This window comes from Scyliorhinus canicula, chromosome 12, assembly GCF_902713615.1.
Source record: "Scyliorhinus canicula chromosome 12, sScyCan1.1, whole genome shotgun sequence".
Classification (NCBI taxonomy): Eukaryota; Metazoa; Chordata; class Chondrichthyes; order Carcharhiniformes; family Scyliorhinidae; genus Scyliorhinus; species Scyliorhinus canicula.
In genome coordinates this window covers 13,981,199-14,000,190 of record NC_052157.1, presented here as the reverse complement: position 1 = coordinate 14,000,190, position 18,992 = coordinate 13,981,199, and the positions used below count along the sequence as shown (strand labels likewise).

The window sequence follows — 18,992 nt, the reverse complement described above, 5'->3', positions numbered from 1 at the left end:
CAGTGCAAATTGGCCAATCCTGGTATTCACCGTGAAAGTATGGGCCTTTTTAACGGTATGCTTTAGTAGAGAGCTTTGATATTTTTGACAGAAGGTGTAACCCAGGCTCAAAAGCTGCATCCAGTTCTCGTTAAGACAAAACACTTACAAATCCCACAACCGGGTGAGCTATAATTTGATTAATAAAAAGAGAATCGAATGTATTGCTATCATTTAGTGGCCTGTGACAGTCGGTGAGGTGATGCGCTTTGACACATTGAACTGTGGCTATGATTATAACGGACGTGACGTGATTCCTCTGGCTCGCTACTGAGAATCTCACACTGGTGAGCCATCCAGTTTGTAACAGTTTTATATATCGGTCGCACAGTAGTTAGCACTATTGCTTCACAGCTCCAGGGTCCCAGGTTCGATTCCTGGCTTGGGCCACTGTCTGGTGCAGAGTCTGCATGTTCTCCCCTTGTCTGCGTTGGTTTCCTCCGGGTGCTCCGGTTTCCTCCCACAGTCCAAAGATGTGCTTATTAGGTGAATTGGACATTCTGAATTCTCCCTCTGTGTACCCGAAAAGGCACCGGAGAGTGGCAACTCGGGGATTTTCACAGTAACTTCATTGCAGTGTTAATGCAAGCCTACTTGTGACGATAATAAAGATTATTATATGACCCCCTCCAGCCCTGAAATTCCGAGAACCCCCGTGCTCCATCAATTCTGCTATCTCTGAATTTCTTTCCTGTGTTATTGAACGCCATGTCATCAGCTATCTGTGCCCGAAGCTCCAGATGCCCCTTCCTGAGCTCTCCAACTCTTGTCCTCCTTCCAGACACCCCTTAAAATCTCTTCATGTCACCCAGCATTAGGTGACACCCCACTGAAATGTTTTACAATGTGAAAAGCGCTGTACAAGTGCCAGTTGTTATGCAGGTTTGTGTGCGCTGTGCAGATGGAATCACAGCTTGTCTGGCCTCCTCGCATTGATACAACAGCCACAGCAAATTGAATATCAAACGCAAACTAAAAAGGAGGGACGGTGTAGCCCACCCACCTCCATATCACAGCCAAACAAAGGCAAATCCAATTTGCTGAAGGAATGGGTTCATAGAATTATGATACCAGTATTGGCACAGTGCAAGCAGGTGCCTGGCCTGGTGCCAACATCAGCCCTTTGATCTCCTCTTGATCCTGTGCCACCTTTATTTGTACCCCACACGTTCACAATTGGGTTTTAACAGATTCCAGGATTGCACTGATGCTGGCCCTGTAACCTCAAACCAGTTCTTCACGTAAGACGACCAAAATACTGTACCACTCTTTTGTTACCCCAGCCCAGGTGTCTGCCCTGTATTCTTGGATGAGAATTGGCTGGGTGACCACAGCTTTATTTCATTTAGACTGCCTTCTTCTACAGCTACATTCTTTTTTAACTGGCTGACAGCCACGGCTAGCACCCTCGCCTCTTGCTCCAGAAGGTTGAGGGTTCAAATCCCACTGCAGCCACTGGAGGACAGAATGAAAGCAGACGCTCCAGTGCTGAGGTGAAATGCTGCACTGTTGGAGGTACCGTCTTTTGGACGAGAAATTTAACCCAGGCCCCATCTGGCCTCTCAGCTGGTGCAAAGGATGCCAGGACACTATTCTAGGAAACGCAGGAATGATCTCCCCGGTGTCCTGGTTTGTATTTATACCTCACAAAATGCCACGAAAGCAGATTATCCGGTCATTGACACATTGCTGTGCACAAATTGGTTTTGCCTTTTGCTAAATTATAGTAGTAAAGTGAAGTGAGGTAAAGTCGCCATGGTCCCAGATGACCATGGGCTGCTTTCCACTTTGAGGGGGGAGAGCTGATTGGTGGTGATTTAACCTGAGGGTCACCACACCTCAGGCAATGGGCAAGGTTGAGAAGGTGGGGCCTTCCTGAATAACCTCAGCTGGTATGGTTTTGTTTTACTATTAACGTAGTAACTCCTGCAAAAGTATTCCATCCTATGCAAAGTGCTTTGGGATGCTAAGGTCATTTATATTTGTACAAATGCATGTATTTCTAGTGAGCGAAGATCTTATTGATGATGATAACTCTCTGTGGGCGACGTTGTTCCCTTATCCTGCTTCCCTCTTGCATTTTCTCCCTTGCTGCCCAGATGCCTATCAGTTCAATCCGAAACAGTTTCACGGTGAACGCTAGCCGCCACGGCATTAGGCAGGAAAGTATCTGTGAACCTTTCAATTGGAGCTACTTACAATCAGGATGGCTGGTGAGGCGGGAGGCGGGGGAGGGAGCAGAATTGGCCCGGACATCCCTGGGCCAAGGGGTATAAAAGTTAACCAGTTTCTCCTCTTCTGATAACACCCAGTGATTGGACATCAGGGAGAGAAGATTAAGCTATGCAGTGATGCTCCTGTGGCGGAATATCCCACTGTCACCCGACTCGCAGTTGGGCGCTGAGGCCTGGTTTCTGTGGGCCAGTGGCATCCAATGGAACTGATTCCTATCAGAGCCAGTGCCTTCACAGCAGAAGAAAAGATCCTGGACTGAATGAACTCATAGATGTCACAGATGTTTACAGTATGGAAACAGGCCCCTTGGCCCAGCTTGTCCATGCCGCCCACTTTCTAACACTAGGCTAGTCCCACTTGCCCGTTTTGGCCGTGTGTAAATAGTGACATCCCAATAGACATTGAAGCAGAAGTAGGCCATTTGTCCCATTGAGCATGCTTGACAATTCCGGGTATTTAAAACTCCATTTTGGATTTATTTTTTTAATTTGCGGCAAAAAAAATTGGAATCCCCCTCCCCACAACATTGAAAAAATTGAAGCTGGAGAGTAACCTGTCTGTCTTCACATTACTTATGATACAGGTTGTTGACTTGCTGGATCAATATATTTAAACTCACATCTCCAATTTTCTTACATCTAGTTTTGAACCGCATTAACTATGTATATTTTTGTTAAATGTATAGAAGTACCCGATTTTATATTTTCCAATGAAGGGGCAATTTAGCGTGGCCAATCCACTTACCCTCACATCTCTGAGTTGTGGGGATGAGACCCACGCAAACACGGGGAGAAGGTGCAAGCTCCACACGTGCAGTGACCCTGGGCCAGGATCGAACCCGGGTCCTCGGCGCCGTGAGGCAGCAGTACTAACCACTGCGCCACCGTGCTGCCCCGCACGCATTAAATATATTTAAAGCATCCATCAAGAGAAATGAAATGAAAGTCGCTTATTGTCACGAGTAGGCTTCAATGAAGTTACTGTGAAAAGCCCCTAGTCGCCACATTCCGGCGCCTGTCCGGGGAGGCTGGTACAGGAATCGAACTGTGCTGCTGGCCTGCTTGGTCTGCTTTAAAAGCCGGCGATTTAGCCTGGTGAGCTAAACCAGCCCCTGAATGTGAGCTTGCTGGAAAAAAACCTTTGGAGGAAACAACAATAATCACTATAACTTGGAGTTCAAACAAAAAACAGTTCAAACTCACTTGAAAAGTTGTGACCCAGTGATGCTCACAAACCCAGAGCCCGTCCCCTACTAATGGGTGCGTCTGGTGGTTTTCTGGCTGGGTGGGCTATTGTACTGTTGAGCAAGGTGCAGGTTCGCTTTCTGATCTGTGGTTGACCCAAATGCCAACTCTGTGTGTGTGTGTGTGTGTGCTTCAAACCTGCTTGAAACCAGTCCCCTGATGGATGAGTGCAGACACCCTGTTAATGTTGCTGTGATTACACAGTGGAACTTCAGAGCCCCGATGTGGAGATCTCCATGGCTGCTGGAACCAGGATCCCGGGGAGCTTTGGGATACCCAAGTGGTAATTCATTTTCCTAACAGCTAACAGGCTCTCCGGTTCAGGTGATGTTAAGTGCCGTGACTCCTAGTCACCCCCTCAACAGGCACCATGAAATATATATATTTTTTAAAAGTCAAAGGGCCAAAGTAGAAAAAAAAACACGACTTTAAAATACAATCTAAGGGAATTAAATTGATTCTCCATTCCTGAGAGCAGTACTGCTCGGCAGATGTTCCTAAATCAAATGATACTGCTCTTGCCAGAACTATGGTCAGAATGCAATGGGGAAATCTCCCATCAATTCTTTCTCCACGCATCTATCATTCTCTCGTTCTGTTTCTCCCTCCCGATCCTCTCGCTTTCTCTTCCTGTCTCCCTCCAAGTCTTTTCCTTCTGTCTTTCTCTCTCAGGACTGTTTTTCCCTGTTGTAGTTTTAAATTTCTACCTTTCACAAGATAATTCTCTCGCTCTATCTCTCTCTCTCTCTTTCTCTCTCTCCCCTTCGCATTCTCTGGAAATAATCTGGCTCTTTTTAAATCTCTGTCAGTTGCTCTCTCTGTCACTGGCAATTTTCACTGTTTTGATTTCTCCCTGGCTATTTCTCTCTCTCTCTATTTTTTCTCTCTCTCTCCAGCTGTTGATTCTTTCGCTCTCTGGCTGGTTGGCTATTTCTCTCTCTGATTCTCTCTCTCTGACTGATTCTTTCTCTCTCTCTCTCTCTCTCTCTGGCTGTTTCTCTCTTTCTGATTCTCTCTCATTGCTTCTCTCTCTCTCTTACTATTCCTCTCTCTCTCTCTCTGACTATGGGCTGGATTCTCCGACCCCCCGCCGGGTCGGAGAATTGCTGAGGGGGGGGGGGGGGGGGGGGTCGGCGTGAATCCCGCCCCGCCGTTCCGACACCGCTGGTTTTCGGGCGGGAATACGCCGCGCCGGTTGGGGGCCTTTGGCAGCCCCGCCATTTCTCCGGGCCTCGATGGGCCGAGCAGCCACCCGTTTTCGGCCGGTTCCGCTGGCGTGAAATGGACATGGTCCATCACGGCGGGATCCGGCTGGTATGCCATCTACCGGAGTCCTGGGGGAGGGGGAAACGGGAGGATCCAGCCTGGGGGAGGGGGAACGGGAGGATCCAGCCTGGGGGGGGGGCACGGGAGGATCCAGCCAGGGGGGGGAGGGGGCACGGGAGGATCCAGCCAGGGGGGGGGGGGAGGGGGCACGGGAGGATCCAGCCTGGGGGGGGGCATGGGAGGATCCAGCCCCGGGGGGGGGGGCACCGTGCCTGGCCCACGATCGGGGCCCACTGATCTGTGGGCGGGCCTGTGCCGTGGGGGCACTCTTTCCCTCCGTGCCGGCCATGGCGGAGCCCTACAGAAGAAACCCCCCACGCATGCGTAAGAACACGCCGGCCGGTCTGCGCATGCATGAACCATGGCGGCCATTCGGCACGGCGCCAACCCCTCCGGCGCTGGCCCAGTTCCCGGAAGTGCGGAGGATTCCACAACTTCCGGGTTGCCCGACGCCAGATTGGTTCGCGCCGTTCTTCGCCCCAGTGTCGGGTCATCCCGCCGAGTGTGGGAGAATCCCGCCCCATGTCTCTCTCTCTCTGGATATTTTACTCTCTCTCTCTCTCTCTGGATATTTTACTCTCTCTCTCTCTCTCTCTCTGGATATTTTACTCTCTCTCTCTCACTATTTCTCTCTCTCTCTGTATATTTTTCTCTCTCTCTCTCTCTCTCTGGATATTTCTCTCTCTCTCTCTCTCTCTCTCTGCCTATTTCTCTATCTCTCTCTCTGCATATTTCTCTCCCACTATTTATCTCTCTCTATTTATTTCTCTCTCAATCTGGCTCTTTCTCTCTCTCTCTCTGGCTCTTTCTCTCTCTGGCTGGCTATTTCATTCTCTCTCTCTGGCTCTTTCTCACTCCCTGGCTCTTTCTCTCTGGCTGGCTATTTCTCTCTCTCTGGCTGGCTATTTCTCTCTCTCTGGCTCTGGCTCTTTCTCTCTCTCTCTGGCTCATTCTCTCTCTCTGGCTCTTTCTCTCTCTCTGGCTCATTCTCTCTCTCTGGCTCTTTCTCTCTCTCTGGCTGGCTATTTCTCTCTCTCTGGCTGGCTATTTCCCTCTCTCTGGCTCTGGCTCTTTCTCTCTCTCTCTGGCTCATTCTCTCTCTCTCTGGCTCTTTCTCTCTCTCTGGCTCATTCTCTCTCTCTGGCTCTTTCTCTCTCTCTGGCTGGCTATTTCTTTCTCTCTCTCTCTGGTTCTTTTTTTAAAATTTAGATTACCCAATTATTTTTTCCAATTAAGGGGCAATTTAGCGTGGCCAATCCACCTACTCTGCACATTTTTTGGGTTGTGGGGGCGAAACCCACGCAGACATAGGGAGAATGTGCAAACTCCACACGGACAGTGACCCAGAGCCGGGATCGAACCTGGGACCTCAGCGCCGTGAGGCGGTTGTGCTAACCACTGTGCCACCGTGCTGCCCTGGTTCTTTTTCTCTCTCTCTGTCTGTCTCTTTCTCTCTCTCTGGCTGGCTATTTCTCTCTCTCTCTCTCTGGTTCTTTCTCTCTCTCTCTCTGGCTCTCTCTCTCTCTCTGGCTGTCTCTCTCTCTGGCTCTTTCTCACTCCCTGGCTCTTTCTCTCTGGCTGGCTATTTCTCTCTCTCTGGCTGTCTCTCTCTCTGGCTCTTTCTCACTCTCTGGCTCTTTCTCACTCTCTGGCTGTCTCTCTCTCTGGCTCTTTCTCACTCTCTGGCTGTCTCTCTCTCTGGCTCTTTCTCACTCTCTGGCTCTTTCTCACTCTCTGGCTCTTTCTCACTCCCTGGCTCTTTCTCGCTCTCTGGCTCTGGCTCTTTCTCTCTGGCTGGCTATTTCTCTCTCTCTGGCTCTGGCTCTTTCTCTCTCTCTCTGGCTCATTCTATCTCTCTGGCTCTTTCTCTCTCTCTGGCTGGCTATTTCTTTCTCTCTCTCTCTCTGGTTCTTTCTCTCTCTCTGGCTGGCTATTTCTCTCTCTCTGGCTCTGGCTCTTTCTCTCTCTCTGGTTCGTTCTCTCTCTCTCTCTGGCTCTGACTCTCTCTCTCTGGCTGTCTCTCTCTCTGGCCCTTTCTCACTCCCTGGCTCTTTCTCTCTGGCTGGCTATTTCTCTCTCTCTGGCTCTGGCTCTTTCTCTCTCTGGCTGGCTTTTTTTTCTCTCTCTTGGCTCTCTCTCTCTCTCTCTCTCTCTGGCTCTGGCCTTTTCTCTCTCTCTGGCTGGCTCTTTCTCTCTCTCTGACTCTGGCTCTTTCTCTCTCTCTCTGGCTCTTTCTCTCTCTCTGGCTGGCTATTTCTTTCTCTCTCTCTCTCTGGCTCTGGCTCGTTCTCTCTCTCTCTGGCTCATTCTCTCTCTCTGGCTCTTTCTCTCTCTCTGGCTGGCTATTTCTCTCTCTCTCTCTGGCTCTGGCTCTTTCTCTCTCTCTCTGGCTGGCTATTTCTCTCTCTCTGGCTCTGGCTCTCTCTCTCTCTCTCTGGCTATTTTTCTCTCTCTCTCTCTCTCTGGATATTTCTCTCTCTCTCTCTGGCTATTTTACTCTCTCTCTCTCTGCATGCTGGCTGCGAGCTGACTCCAGGCGGAGTCAGGCAGCCTCAGTGCTTCAGTCCTATTCGCCCAGAGGAAAGGGAGGAGGGTTGTTCCTGGACATGGTTGATTGATGGGGTTGTGGAGCTCTCGGCGCTCTCTTTCTCTCTGGCTGGCGTGTGTGCTTCTGATTTCTTTATTTTTCTGCCTCTCTCTCACTCAGGGCGAGCAGAGTTGGAGAGTTGGAGTTCTGCGGGATCCCAGTCCGGGCTGGATGGATGGGAATGGGGAGAAGGGGCGACCCATTAGGGCATCGAGTCCTTCGGATCCTGATCGTTGCCCTGTGCCTCCCAGCAGGTAAAACTAAGACATTCCGACGCACAAAGAGAGCTTGGCAAATCTCAGACTATTTCTCTCTCTCTCTCTCTAAAAGTTTGCCTCTTGCGTGGGCTGAGCTCAGAATGAATTCAGTTCCAACAGAACAACCTTTTCAGACAGTCTGTCCTCTGAAAAAGTGCTTTGATTGCTTTTGGCCACAAGAAGTAACTTGGAGAAGTTTTTTTTTAAAGTAAAAAGAAGGCTGTTTAAACTTGAGCAGCAGAAAAGAGACTCAGATATCCAAGGGAAAGTTCGCAGGGAAGTTTTTCAAAGTTGCTTAAAGTTGTTGATTCCTTTCAAAGGAAGAAGTTGATCTGAAGAAGGGAGGGGAAGGAGTTTTAAACTTTTTTTCTTCGCTCGATTGAGGCGAGTTAATCGGGTTAACCGAGGGAATACAATCTAATCCCGACAGTAGTTTTGTTTTAGGCGTCATAAAGTTGGCGATGCTTCAGCAGAAAAATCTGCGTTTTTCCTCCCGGGAGGAAAGTTTGACTTTTAAATACTTTCTTGTTGCTCAGCGTGTGTGTGTGTGAGTGAGAGGGTCTTTTTTTACAAAAGACCCCAACAATAACAAAAAAAAGAAAAGCTGTTTTGTTGGGGGATGGGGAGCGAATTGCAACTAGAAACTTCCCTGAAAGTCTTTCTAAAATCCCAATTCCTCCAGGGTCCTGCTGTGTGATGTGATTTATAGGCACAATTTTAGAACAAACGGGTTTTATCCCCCCCTCAAAAGCTTTGAATTTGTACTCGAGCCACCAGAAAACCTCCCGGGACAGTTTTATGACCGCACTGGACTTGTTGGGTTCAGTTTAAGGGCTAGAGCCCTGTTGCTGAGTGCAAAGATTTGGGGAGTGGGGAAATGACCAAACTGGGATGGTGGAAACACATCAGAAATCCCACCGTCCTTTATAATCTGATTGAAACACCCAGAGGGCTAACATCAGCACGAATCCGGCCAATTGCTCATTAGATGGACCAAGTTAGAATTGGTCTCTATCTTCAATAGCGAAAAAAAATCAAATGGCAAACTAAATCTGCGAGAAAACCGAACATAGACTGCAGCAAGCTGTCTCCCACCCAGGAGATCCTAAAGTAGTTTCTGTTTTCTTTTCAGTGCAACTTCCAGGGTCAGTGTAGAAAGAAATGCAACACTAAAAATATCAGACTGCACTTGTATCTGTCACTTGCAGTAGGCACCATCCACCCAGATTGTATCCGCAAGTGTTTTTGATGGGGCGTTTTACAATTCCCCAGTGTTCAGTTTTTTAAATTCCCCCCCCCCCCCCCCCCCCCCAATATTTTTTTTTTCTGAACAGTCAGCAGTCAGGGGGAAATTTTACTGAAGCAGATTCAGCCTTTTTCCATATCCACACTGAGCTGGGCCAGGAAATGCGGATGGTAATTCGGTTTTGGTGAGGACTGGGAGAAATCAATGATTTTGGTCTGTGCATATCTCGCTGTGTATTGTGTCCATTCAGAGCCTTGCCTTGCGTTTCGAATTCATGAATATGCCACTTTTCAAATCTGTTCTCTCAACCCTTCTCTCTTCTTGAAGTTCCTTTGAGTTTCCATTGTGGGAAAATCTAAGTGGCTTCATTGAAGGCTTTGTAGTGTAAATTGAATGGCCCACAGATTGCCCATTCTTTCATTGTAAGGAGAAAGTAGCAACTGATTTGCATATTGTTATAAATATTTATTTTGAAAAGGGTAATTTTGAATTGTATTCACTGATATTGAGATTAGCCATTTATTTAAAGTCACAACCCCCCCTTTCTTGAATAAATGTGAGATTTTTATTCAATCCATAGTAATATATTCCTTTGCATTTCACAAGTGTTCATTCAGTCAGAATTGCTTCAGAATAGAACTGATTGTTGCTTTGAAGGCTCTTTCCATTTGTTATTTTTAAATGCACAACGTAACGCTATAATTTGTGGTGAAGTATATCGGTGTTGCTTGAGTGGTGTTTGCATGTCCTGACTGCCCTCAAAATAACACAGTTCTGTCCTGGCTCCCATCACAGTGGTGTTACCCTTCAGTATGCAGCCCTGTGTAATACAGAGCAACACAGTCGACTGTCAAGGCCTGTGTTGTGTTGGTGTTAGCAGAGCTAACAATTGGCTTTGGTGTTCCCGGGCTCCCTAGTGAGGTGAGGGGTGTAAATCGGCCAGGGCCCCTGGTCCTTATGGCATTCCAGGATTCCCGCAGCCGAAGTTCAGGCATCAGGTGCAGGGATTGGCTTAGTTGTGAAGCCCCTATTGTTGAATTTCCAGGCAACATCTCGGCTCACGTACATGAGGAACGCCTACTCGGGCGAAGCATCAGAAGGCAATTGACATCAATAGAGTCTGTGCCAAGGGGAGGAAGAAGAATGTAGGAAATGGGAGCGGGGTTGACCGCACAGCCTATTGAGTCTGCTCCGCCATTCAATACGATCCTAGCTGATCTCGGGCCATTTTCCCGGCTGCTCCCTGAATTCCCCAAGAGACCAAAAGTCTGTCTCTCCCAGCTTGAAATGGGGAGCAATTAACTAAGATCTCTCAAAGTAAATTCACCCCAGTTGTCTATTTCTGAAAAGTGATTTTCTCTAAAACCGTAACGCCATAGGCAGGGATCAAGACTTTTACCCTCAAAAGGCAGCATCAAAGGGCGGCACAGTGACGCAGTGGTTAGCACTGCTGCCTCACGTCGCCGAGGACCCAGGTTCGATCCCATCCCCGGGTCACTGTCCGTGTGGAGTTTCCACATTCTCACCGTGACTGTGTGGGTCTGTATAAAATATATACAAAGCCAAACCGTGCTAACTTGCCCCTTAATTGGGAAAATAAATAAAAAGCAGCATCAAGTGAAAAGTTTCATGCAAATTTCAGAAGCATGCCCTTCTTTTATTTACTTCATTTAAAAGAGAATTTCGATTAAAAATGTATTGGTTGGTTTCAATCTTGTGGCCAGTGGATTTAATTAAGTCACAATCATTATCTTCTTTCCCGAAGTCAATTCAGATAATTGAGACATTGTTATCATTAATAATTAAGTAATTGTAGCATCAATGTCCTACTTTGCAGTCGAAGATTTAAGCAAGCATGATTCTCTCCTGTAGTTAAGGACAACTAAATGTGTTAATGTTTGACCAGATGTTCATGTCCTGTTTGCTCCATTGCTTCAGTAGAGGCTTCAGCACCCACTGTGGCACAGAGCGATTATAGAACAGGATAACCCCGGGTTCGACCCCTTTATTGTGCTGGGTCAGCCGATTTCAGCTTTGATGGTGAGGCTGCGAATGACCTAAGCTGGAGAGGAGGGAAAGGTCGGCAAGGGTTCCCTCCTGCTGCTTATATACCCCAACTACAGTGGGAATGCCTGTGTGCCTGGGAGTTCGGGGGAGGGCAGCTTTGACTTGGCTGTGATACCCTGGATGGTCAAATAAACAATCCCCATTAGCCTTTTGGACGAGGCACTGTAACGTACCCATTGAACGCCACCCCAATGAGTGTTGTCCCCTTGAGGGAGAAGTGAGAAAAATTGGAGAAGGCGACACCTTTTAAAAAAAAATACTTTAAATGATGACCCTTTCAATTTCTCATTTATAATTTTTTTTTCTGTTTGTTAGTTTCCATCATTTCATGTCAGGCACCATTCGCGTAGCCCAGCTGTTTCTGCCGATTTATATTTGACAATCCGCTCCTGCAAGTGGATAAAAACAGCCAGATTATCTCCATCCCATTTTGGTTTGCATTCGAGGAAGCTCCTTAACTCCCAACCTGCCACTTACAGCCTGGATTAGGAACAATCCACCTTTAGGGTGGCACGGTAGTGCTGTGGTTAGCATTGTTGCTTCACAGCTCCAGAGTCCCAGGTTCGATTCCCGGTTTGGGTTACTGTCTGTGCGGTAGTCTTCATGCTGTCCCTGTGTCTGCGTGGGTTTCCCCCGGATGCTCCGGTTTCCTCCCACAGTCCAAAGATGTTCAGGTTAGGTGGATTGGCCATGACAAACTGCCCTTGGTGTCCAAAAAGGTTAGGTGGGGTTACTGGGATAGGGTGGAGATGTGGGCTTGAGTAGGGTGCTCTCTCCAAGGGCTAGTGCAGACTTGATGGGCCGATTGGCCTCCTTTTGCACTGTAGATTCTAGGAAATAACATAGATTCTATGAAATAACCACGTCTGGAATTCTGCCAAGCCCCCACAGGTGGGTTCAATGGGAGGTGGGGGGAGAATTTGGCAGGAGGCCCAAAAAATTGGTTTTACGCCGGAATGAATTTCCCGCTGGATCTTCCGCTGGTGCCCGCCACGGAGGATCGGGAAACCTGCTGGCAGCCGCCGTGAAACTGATTTGCATTGCGCTAATGGGATGTGGATGTTGGCCCGACCTCCCACACCTGATTCCGCAAGGCGGGAATACATGTCGCTGTGAATCTCACCTGGAAAAATATGTCATGTGGATGGCAGGACTCACCTAAACAATGCCTGGGGCTGTCTCCGGAGTTCAGGATGGTTACCCCCGGCAACCCTGAACCCCGGAACACCACAGGGTGTGTGGGAGTTAGCATATACAGTTGGACCTTCCTGATTCGGTGGTTCAATCTTTCAGCCTCCCGAGTGCTCCCGGAGATCCATCTTCATTTTCGGGCGGTCCACCTTCTTTCTTCAGCAGTGGTTCAGTGATGTTGGGCACCTTGGCAATAGGACGCTCGGATAGGGTGACGGACTACACCCCATCAGGCCTGCTCTGCCACGGAACATGGCGCAAAACAATCAACTGCATAATTAATGTGGTTGTGGTTGGAAAATTTGACGTATTTTCCCACTGGCCTTCGCATCAGGAAACCCCCCCCCCCTTCCCCCCCGGTGGGTCCCAGGATGGGAGAATTCCGCCCATATGTCTGAGACTCGCTATGGAGCAAGTTGCCGCACATCTCGGTACCCATCAGAAATCTGTTCTCTTATTCCTCTGCTGTTTATGCCTTATGCAAATGGGGCGGCAGGGTGACACAGTGGTTAGCACTGCTGCCTCATGGGTCCCGGGTTCAATTCCGGCCTCGGGTGACTGTGTAGTGTCTGCGTGGGTTTCCTCCGGGTGCTCCAGTTTCCTCCCACAGTCCAACGATGTGCAGGTTAGGTGGATTGGCCATGCTAAATTGCCCTTAGTGTCCAAAGGTTAGGTGGGGTTACTGGGTTACAGGGATAATGTGGATGTGTGGGTTTAAGTAGGGTGCTCTTTCCAAGGGTCGGTGCAGACTCGATGGGTCGAATGCCCTCCTGTCCTTTAAATTCTACGATTCTAGGGCAGCACGGTGGCCTAGTGGTTAGCACAACCGCCTCACAGCGCTGAGGTCCCAGGTTCGATCCCGGCTCTGGGTCACTGTCCGTGTGGAGTTTGCACATTCTCCCCGTGTCTGCGTGGGTTTCGCCCCCACAACCCAAAAATGTGCAGAGTAGGTGGATTGGCCACGCTAAATTGCCCCTTAATTGGAAAAAATAATTGGGTAAAATTCTACGATTCTATGACAATGCATGCTCTCCTCAAAATCCATCCCATCCTTCTGCGGAAGAGTTGAGTCCCTGGACTGTAAAGCCCAGGGATCTGTTCAAATTCCACCTTATTAACGTCCGATGTTCACACCCCCCCCCCCCCCAATGCAGGTTAAAATAATGCAGGTGTCCCCCTGATACTTGTGGTGGGGGGGGAGTACATTACCTGGGCAGTGGATGCCAGTTGAATATTCAATTTCATAGTTGTAGTGCCTGCTGTAATTGACACTTACCAAGGGCCACTGGACTCTGATCAGTGGTGGATTTGCTGGCTGGTTATTCCCTCCGCCCTGGGGGCTGGTTGAAGGCCATTTCGGCATCTGGGCTGACCATTAGAGTGAAAGCAGGGATTAACCCTGGGACCTATATGTTGTGTGTAGTTTTGCACCTCACTAGGCAGTAGGGGCGCTCTGTGCAAATGGTTTATTAGAAGGACTGCTAAGGGCACAGAAAGACCTTTATCGCTGAGGAATACAATTTGCTTTCCTACAAAACCTCGTAAGAGCTTTCCCAAATTGTTGACATAAATCTATTATATACCATAATACAGGTCGTCAGTTAGAGATCAGTTGATGATAAGGCTGCTTTAATCATTTCACAGCCGTTAATCACGCAGTGCGCATACCGCCCCAGAACTCCATCTCCGGATTCAGATGACAGTTATAGGGTGCACTCGCCTTGCGCTGTGATTTGTGACGTTGCCTTGAATCCCTTTGAATTAGATTGTTGCGACCTAATCACTGCCATTTATTGGAGATGTAGCTTTCAAAATGAGAGGCTAAGTGGAAGGGTCAGGACCCATAGTGCAGGCCGTCGCCGGGATTGAAAAGGTGAGGAGAGAATCAGAAGAACAATGGCGCCATTCAGCCCTTTATACCAGGGCTAGCATTTCGAAAGGGCTACCCAGTCAGTTCGACTCCCCTACTCATTCCCCCACTGCTCTGCCAAATTTCCTTTTCAGCTATTTATCCAACTCCCCTTTCCATATTACAATTGAACCTAGGGGCAGCACGGTAGCACAAGTGGATAGCACTGTGGCTTCACAGCCCCAGGGTCCCATGTTCAATTCCCCGCTGGGTCACTGACTGTGCGGAGTCTGCACGTTCTCCTCGTGTCTGCGTGGGTTTCCTCCTTAGGTGGATTGGCCATGATAAATTAGTGACCAAAAAGGTTAGGAAGGATTATTGGGTTACGGGGATAGTGTGGAAGTGAGTGCTTAAATGGGTCGTTGCAGACTCGATGGGCCGAATGGCCTCCTTCTGCACTGTATGTTCTATGTACCTTGAATTTAGGAAGCAATTTGCAACGTTTTAAATGCACGAGGCGGTGGTGCAGTGATATTGTCTCTGGATTCTAGAGACACAGGGTAATGCAGTGGGGACCCAGGTTCAAATCCCACCATGGCAGATGGTGAAACTTGACTTGAATAAAAATTTGGAATTAAAAGTCAAATGATGACTTTGTTGTAAAAACCCACTGACTGTCCTAACCTCTCCTTCCAAAACCCCATTCTGGCAGAATATTAGGCAGAGTAAACTCTGTTTACCCAGCACTCCTACCAACTCGACTTCGCTACGACCGGAATTTCTGCCATTAATATGAATCAGCATTTAAAATTTTTTTTTTTCGTGTATCCAATTATTTTTTTTTCCCAATTAAGGGGCAATTTGGTGTGGCTTTGGGTTGTGGGGGTGAGACCCACGCAGACACGGGGAGAATGTGCAAACTCCACACGGACAGTGACCCGGGGCTGGGATCGAACCTGGGACCTCGGTGCCGTGAGTCAGCAGGGCTAACCACCGTGCCACCCATGAATCATCACTTTTATTAACCAGTGGAAATGGCAAGGTTATCTGGAACCCATACCTATATATATATACCTATATATACTGTATTAATTTATACTTTCATTTATGTTTAATGTACCATTGATGATTAGAAGGAAAAGGAATACCATTCTTTACTGTCTGTATTCATAGATATACAGATACAGAGAAGATAGGAGCAGGAGTAGGCCTTGTGGCCCTTCGAGCCTGCCCTGCCATTCATCACCATCATAGCTGATCATCCAACTCAATAGCCTAATCCTGCTTTCTCCCCATAGCCTTTGATCCCATTTGCCCCAACTGCTGTATCCAGCCGCCTCTTGAATATATTCAAAGTTTTAGCATCAACTACTTCCTGTGGTAATGAATTCCACAGGCTCACCACTCTTTGTGTGAAGAAGTGTCTCCTTATCTATATCCGAAATTGTTTACCCTGAATCCTCAGACAGTGACCCCTGGTTCTGGACACACCTATCATTGGTAACATCTTCCCTGCATCTACCCTGTCTCGTCTGTTAGAATTTTATAAGTCTCTATGAGATCCCGCCTCATTCTTCTGAACTCCAAGCGAGAACAATACTAACCTGGTCAATCTCTCCTCATATGACAGTCCCGCCATCCCTGGAATCAGTTTGATAAACCTTTGCTGCACTCCCTCGAGAGCAAGAACATCCTTCCTCAGAGAAGGAGACCAAAACTGCACACAATACTCCAAGTGTGGCCTCACCAAGGCCCTGTATAATTGCAGCAACACATCCCTGCTTTTATACTCGAAACCTCTTGCAATGAAGGCCAACATACCATTAGCCTTCTTTACCGCCTGCTGCACCTGCATGCTTACCTTATTCCATTGGTAAACAGAACTCCCCATTAATGGGCACCACCCACCTCCATATGCCGGATACTGTACATTTTACTGAACTTAGATCTTTTTTACCAACAATCAATTGATTTTTCCTTCGTGATGTTACTGGGCTCTGCAGTCAATGTAACAAAAGTCTCTTGATCAGCGACTTGCTCCGGCTGGGTCTGTCCATTACTTGTGCGATGTTCTTTATTCGTTCCTTCAGATCTCTCCCGCTGTGTATAACAGATCTGTACTTCCAGCGCTTTCACAGCATTGTGCTGACAAAATGCTCTCTCCTGACACTCAACTCCGTTTGGAAGGGCAGAATCGCTAACTGTGCATCTGGCTGTCTGTAACAGCTGAAGTGGCCTTGGCATGAAAGTTGCACTTGTGATGTTGCACTTTACTGAAATGGCAACATGAGTTATTGCTCTGTCTCCCCCATGCCAGCCCCCCCCCCCCCCCTGCATAATCCCCAAATTCATATCAGATCACAAGCAGAGGCAGGAGATATATCTGCTTTTTCTGGCTCTTCCTCCCAGTCTCACCTCTGCCAATGGAAAGAGACTCACAAGCTTGCCACCCCCACATTGATTCTGTAGGGGCTGGTTTAGCACACTGGGCTAAACAGCTGACTTGTAATGCAGAACAAGGCCAGCAGCGCGGGTTCAATTCCCGTACCGGCCTCCCTGAACAGGCGCCAGAATGTGGCGACTAGGGGCCTTTCACAGTAAGTTCATTGAAGTCTACTTGTGACAAACGATTCTTATTATTATTGTATACGCCTCCTGCCTTATATTGTATACGCTGCCTCAGGAAGGCAGACAGCATTGTCAAAGACCCTTCCCACCCAGGCTTTGCCCCCTTCCCGACCCTTCCATCAGACAGAAGATACAGAAGTCTGAAGACTCGCACATCCAGACATAGAAACAGCTTCTTCCCCACAGCTACAAGACTCCTCAACGACTCCCCCTCGGACTGATCTGTTCCCTGTAAGAACACTATTCACAACGGCCTTTGTTGCTCTTGCTCACGTATTTGCTTTGTTTGGCTCCTTGTTCCGCACTGTAACCAATCACTGTTTGTCGCTGTACCATTGTCAATGTACTCTGTCGATTTTGTTTTTTATCTTCTATGTACGTACTGTGTACGATCCCTTGGCCGCAGAAAAATACTTTTCACTGTACTTCAGTACATGTGACAATAAATAAAATAAAATAAAATAAAGCAAATCATTTATGGGGTCGAGTGCCAATCACCGCAGAGTCTTCACCATTATCTCAGAGCCGTGAGTGGGTGTTCTTTGCTATCTCTATATCACAATGGCAGTGAACATTGAGTCAGTGCTTAATGGGTAAATGTATAGGGATGTTAAACCAGACAGAGGAGAAATGTTCTCGGGCTGACTTCCTGGTTATCTTCGAGCGGGACTAGGGTGCTACAATCGACCTAATTAACTGGGGAGTTAATTAGTAGTAATTCAGAGGCGAATGCTCAAATGGGTTCATCCCACAATGGCAGCTGGTGGGATTTGAATTCAGTTATAAATCTGATCTCAGTAAAGGGTGGCACGGTGGCGCAGTGGTTAGCACTGCTGCCTCACGGCGCCTAGGGTCGCGGGTTCGATCCCGGCCCTGGGTCACTGCCCGTGTGGAGTTTGCACATTCTCTCCGTGTCTGCGTGGGTCTCACCCCCACAACCAAAAAAAAAAAGATGTGCAGAGTAGGTGGATTGGCCACGCTAAATTGACCCTTAACTGGGAAAAACAAAATGAATTGGGTACACAAAATTAATTTTTTTAAAATGATGAAACTGATCTGATTAATGATAACCATCTGGTTCACCTGTGATCTTGAAGAGGGGGAAATTCACCATCCTTACCCGATCTGGTCTACACGTGACTCCAGTTCCACAGCAAAGTGATTGGCTCTGAGCTGCCCTCTAAAGTGGCCAAACAAGCTGCTCATCCTCAGGGCAATTAGGGATGGGCAACAAATGCTGGCCTTGCCAGTCACGCTCCCCTCGCATGGAAGAATAAAGAAAAAGAAGGTAGGAAAATCAAGGCCCTGAGTTTCCCAGGTCTGATCCTATCCCGGTATTCCCTGCTGGGGTTCCTGCTGAACTCTACTGCTCTAATAATCAAACAGCGACTCTAAGTTCTGTGCCTATTGGTCCTCCAGAAGGAGACAGTTACCATCACAAGGAGTCCCTGGAGAGGAGGAATAAGGTGCAAAATTGGGAAGTAAAAGTTAACAATGTTTGTCTTTGTTTCTCCCTGCAGTCAGCTGTCAGTGCAGGATTCTGAAGTGTAATTCCGAATACCTAGCCGCCACGTCTGGGCTACACGTGGATGAAGAATCGGTGGAGTTTTGCATCGCGCTGCGAGCCTATTCCCAGTGCACCAGGAAGACGGCGCGAGCCTGCCGAGGGGACCTGGCCTATCACTCTGCCGTCCACGGCATCGAGGACCTCATGAGCCAGCACAACTGCTCCAAGGTGGGGCCCACGCACCCCCCGCCGCGCACACAGCCCACCTCCCTGGACTTCATGGTGCACTCGGACGCTCCTGAGATGTGCAACTACGAGAAGAGTCTGCAGCAGAAGGCGCCGCACCCTAACTACACGCACTGCGGCCTGTTCGGGGACCCGCATCTCCGCACGTTCACAGACGACTTCCAAACATGCAAGGTCCGCGGGGCCTGGCCGCTCATCGACAACGACTACCTGTTTGTCCAAGTCACCAATGTCGCTGTCGTTCAAGGATCGAGCGCTACCGCCACGAGTAAGGTGAGGACGTTGACCAACGCATAATAGTAAACTCTGTACAGGATGAAGAAAACTCTGGCTATCTTTGAATTTGCACATAAGCATTTTGAGATTGGAATTTCAGAATGAAGCCCGCTTGCATAATTTGATAAACAAACGGGCCTTGGTTGTATTAACCTTGGCAAGGTTAATTTACGTTTACAACAGTGTTTGACAACGCAAGCCACATAGCATCCTTTATCCCGTCTTACTAACATGGTTTAAAAAAAAATAAATTTAGAGTTCCCAATTTTTTCCAATTAAGGGGCAATTTAGAGT

At 48.2% G+C, this 18,992-nt stretch overlaps 1 protein-coding gene across 1 annotated transcript in view; it reads left to right on the top strand.

The window, feature by feature from the left end:
- Positions 1 to 18,992, top strand: part of rgma (repulsive guidance molecule BMP co-receptor a) — a 48,016-nt gene that overhangs the window by 9,716 nt on the left and 19,308 nt on the right. Inside the window, exons 2-3 of the mRNA XM_038813512.1 lie at positions 7,552 to 7,685; positions 18,190 to 18,695. Coding sequence (XP_038669440.1) covers positions 7,552 to 7,685; positions 18,190 to 18,695 — 640 coding nt within the window. The remainder of the gene's footprint in view (positions 1 to 7,551; positions 7,686 to 18,189; positions 18,696 to 18,992) is intronic.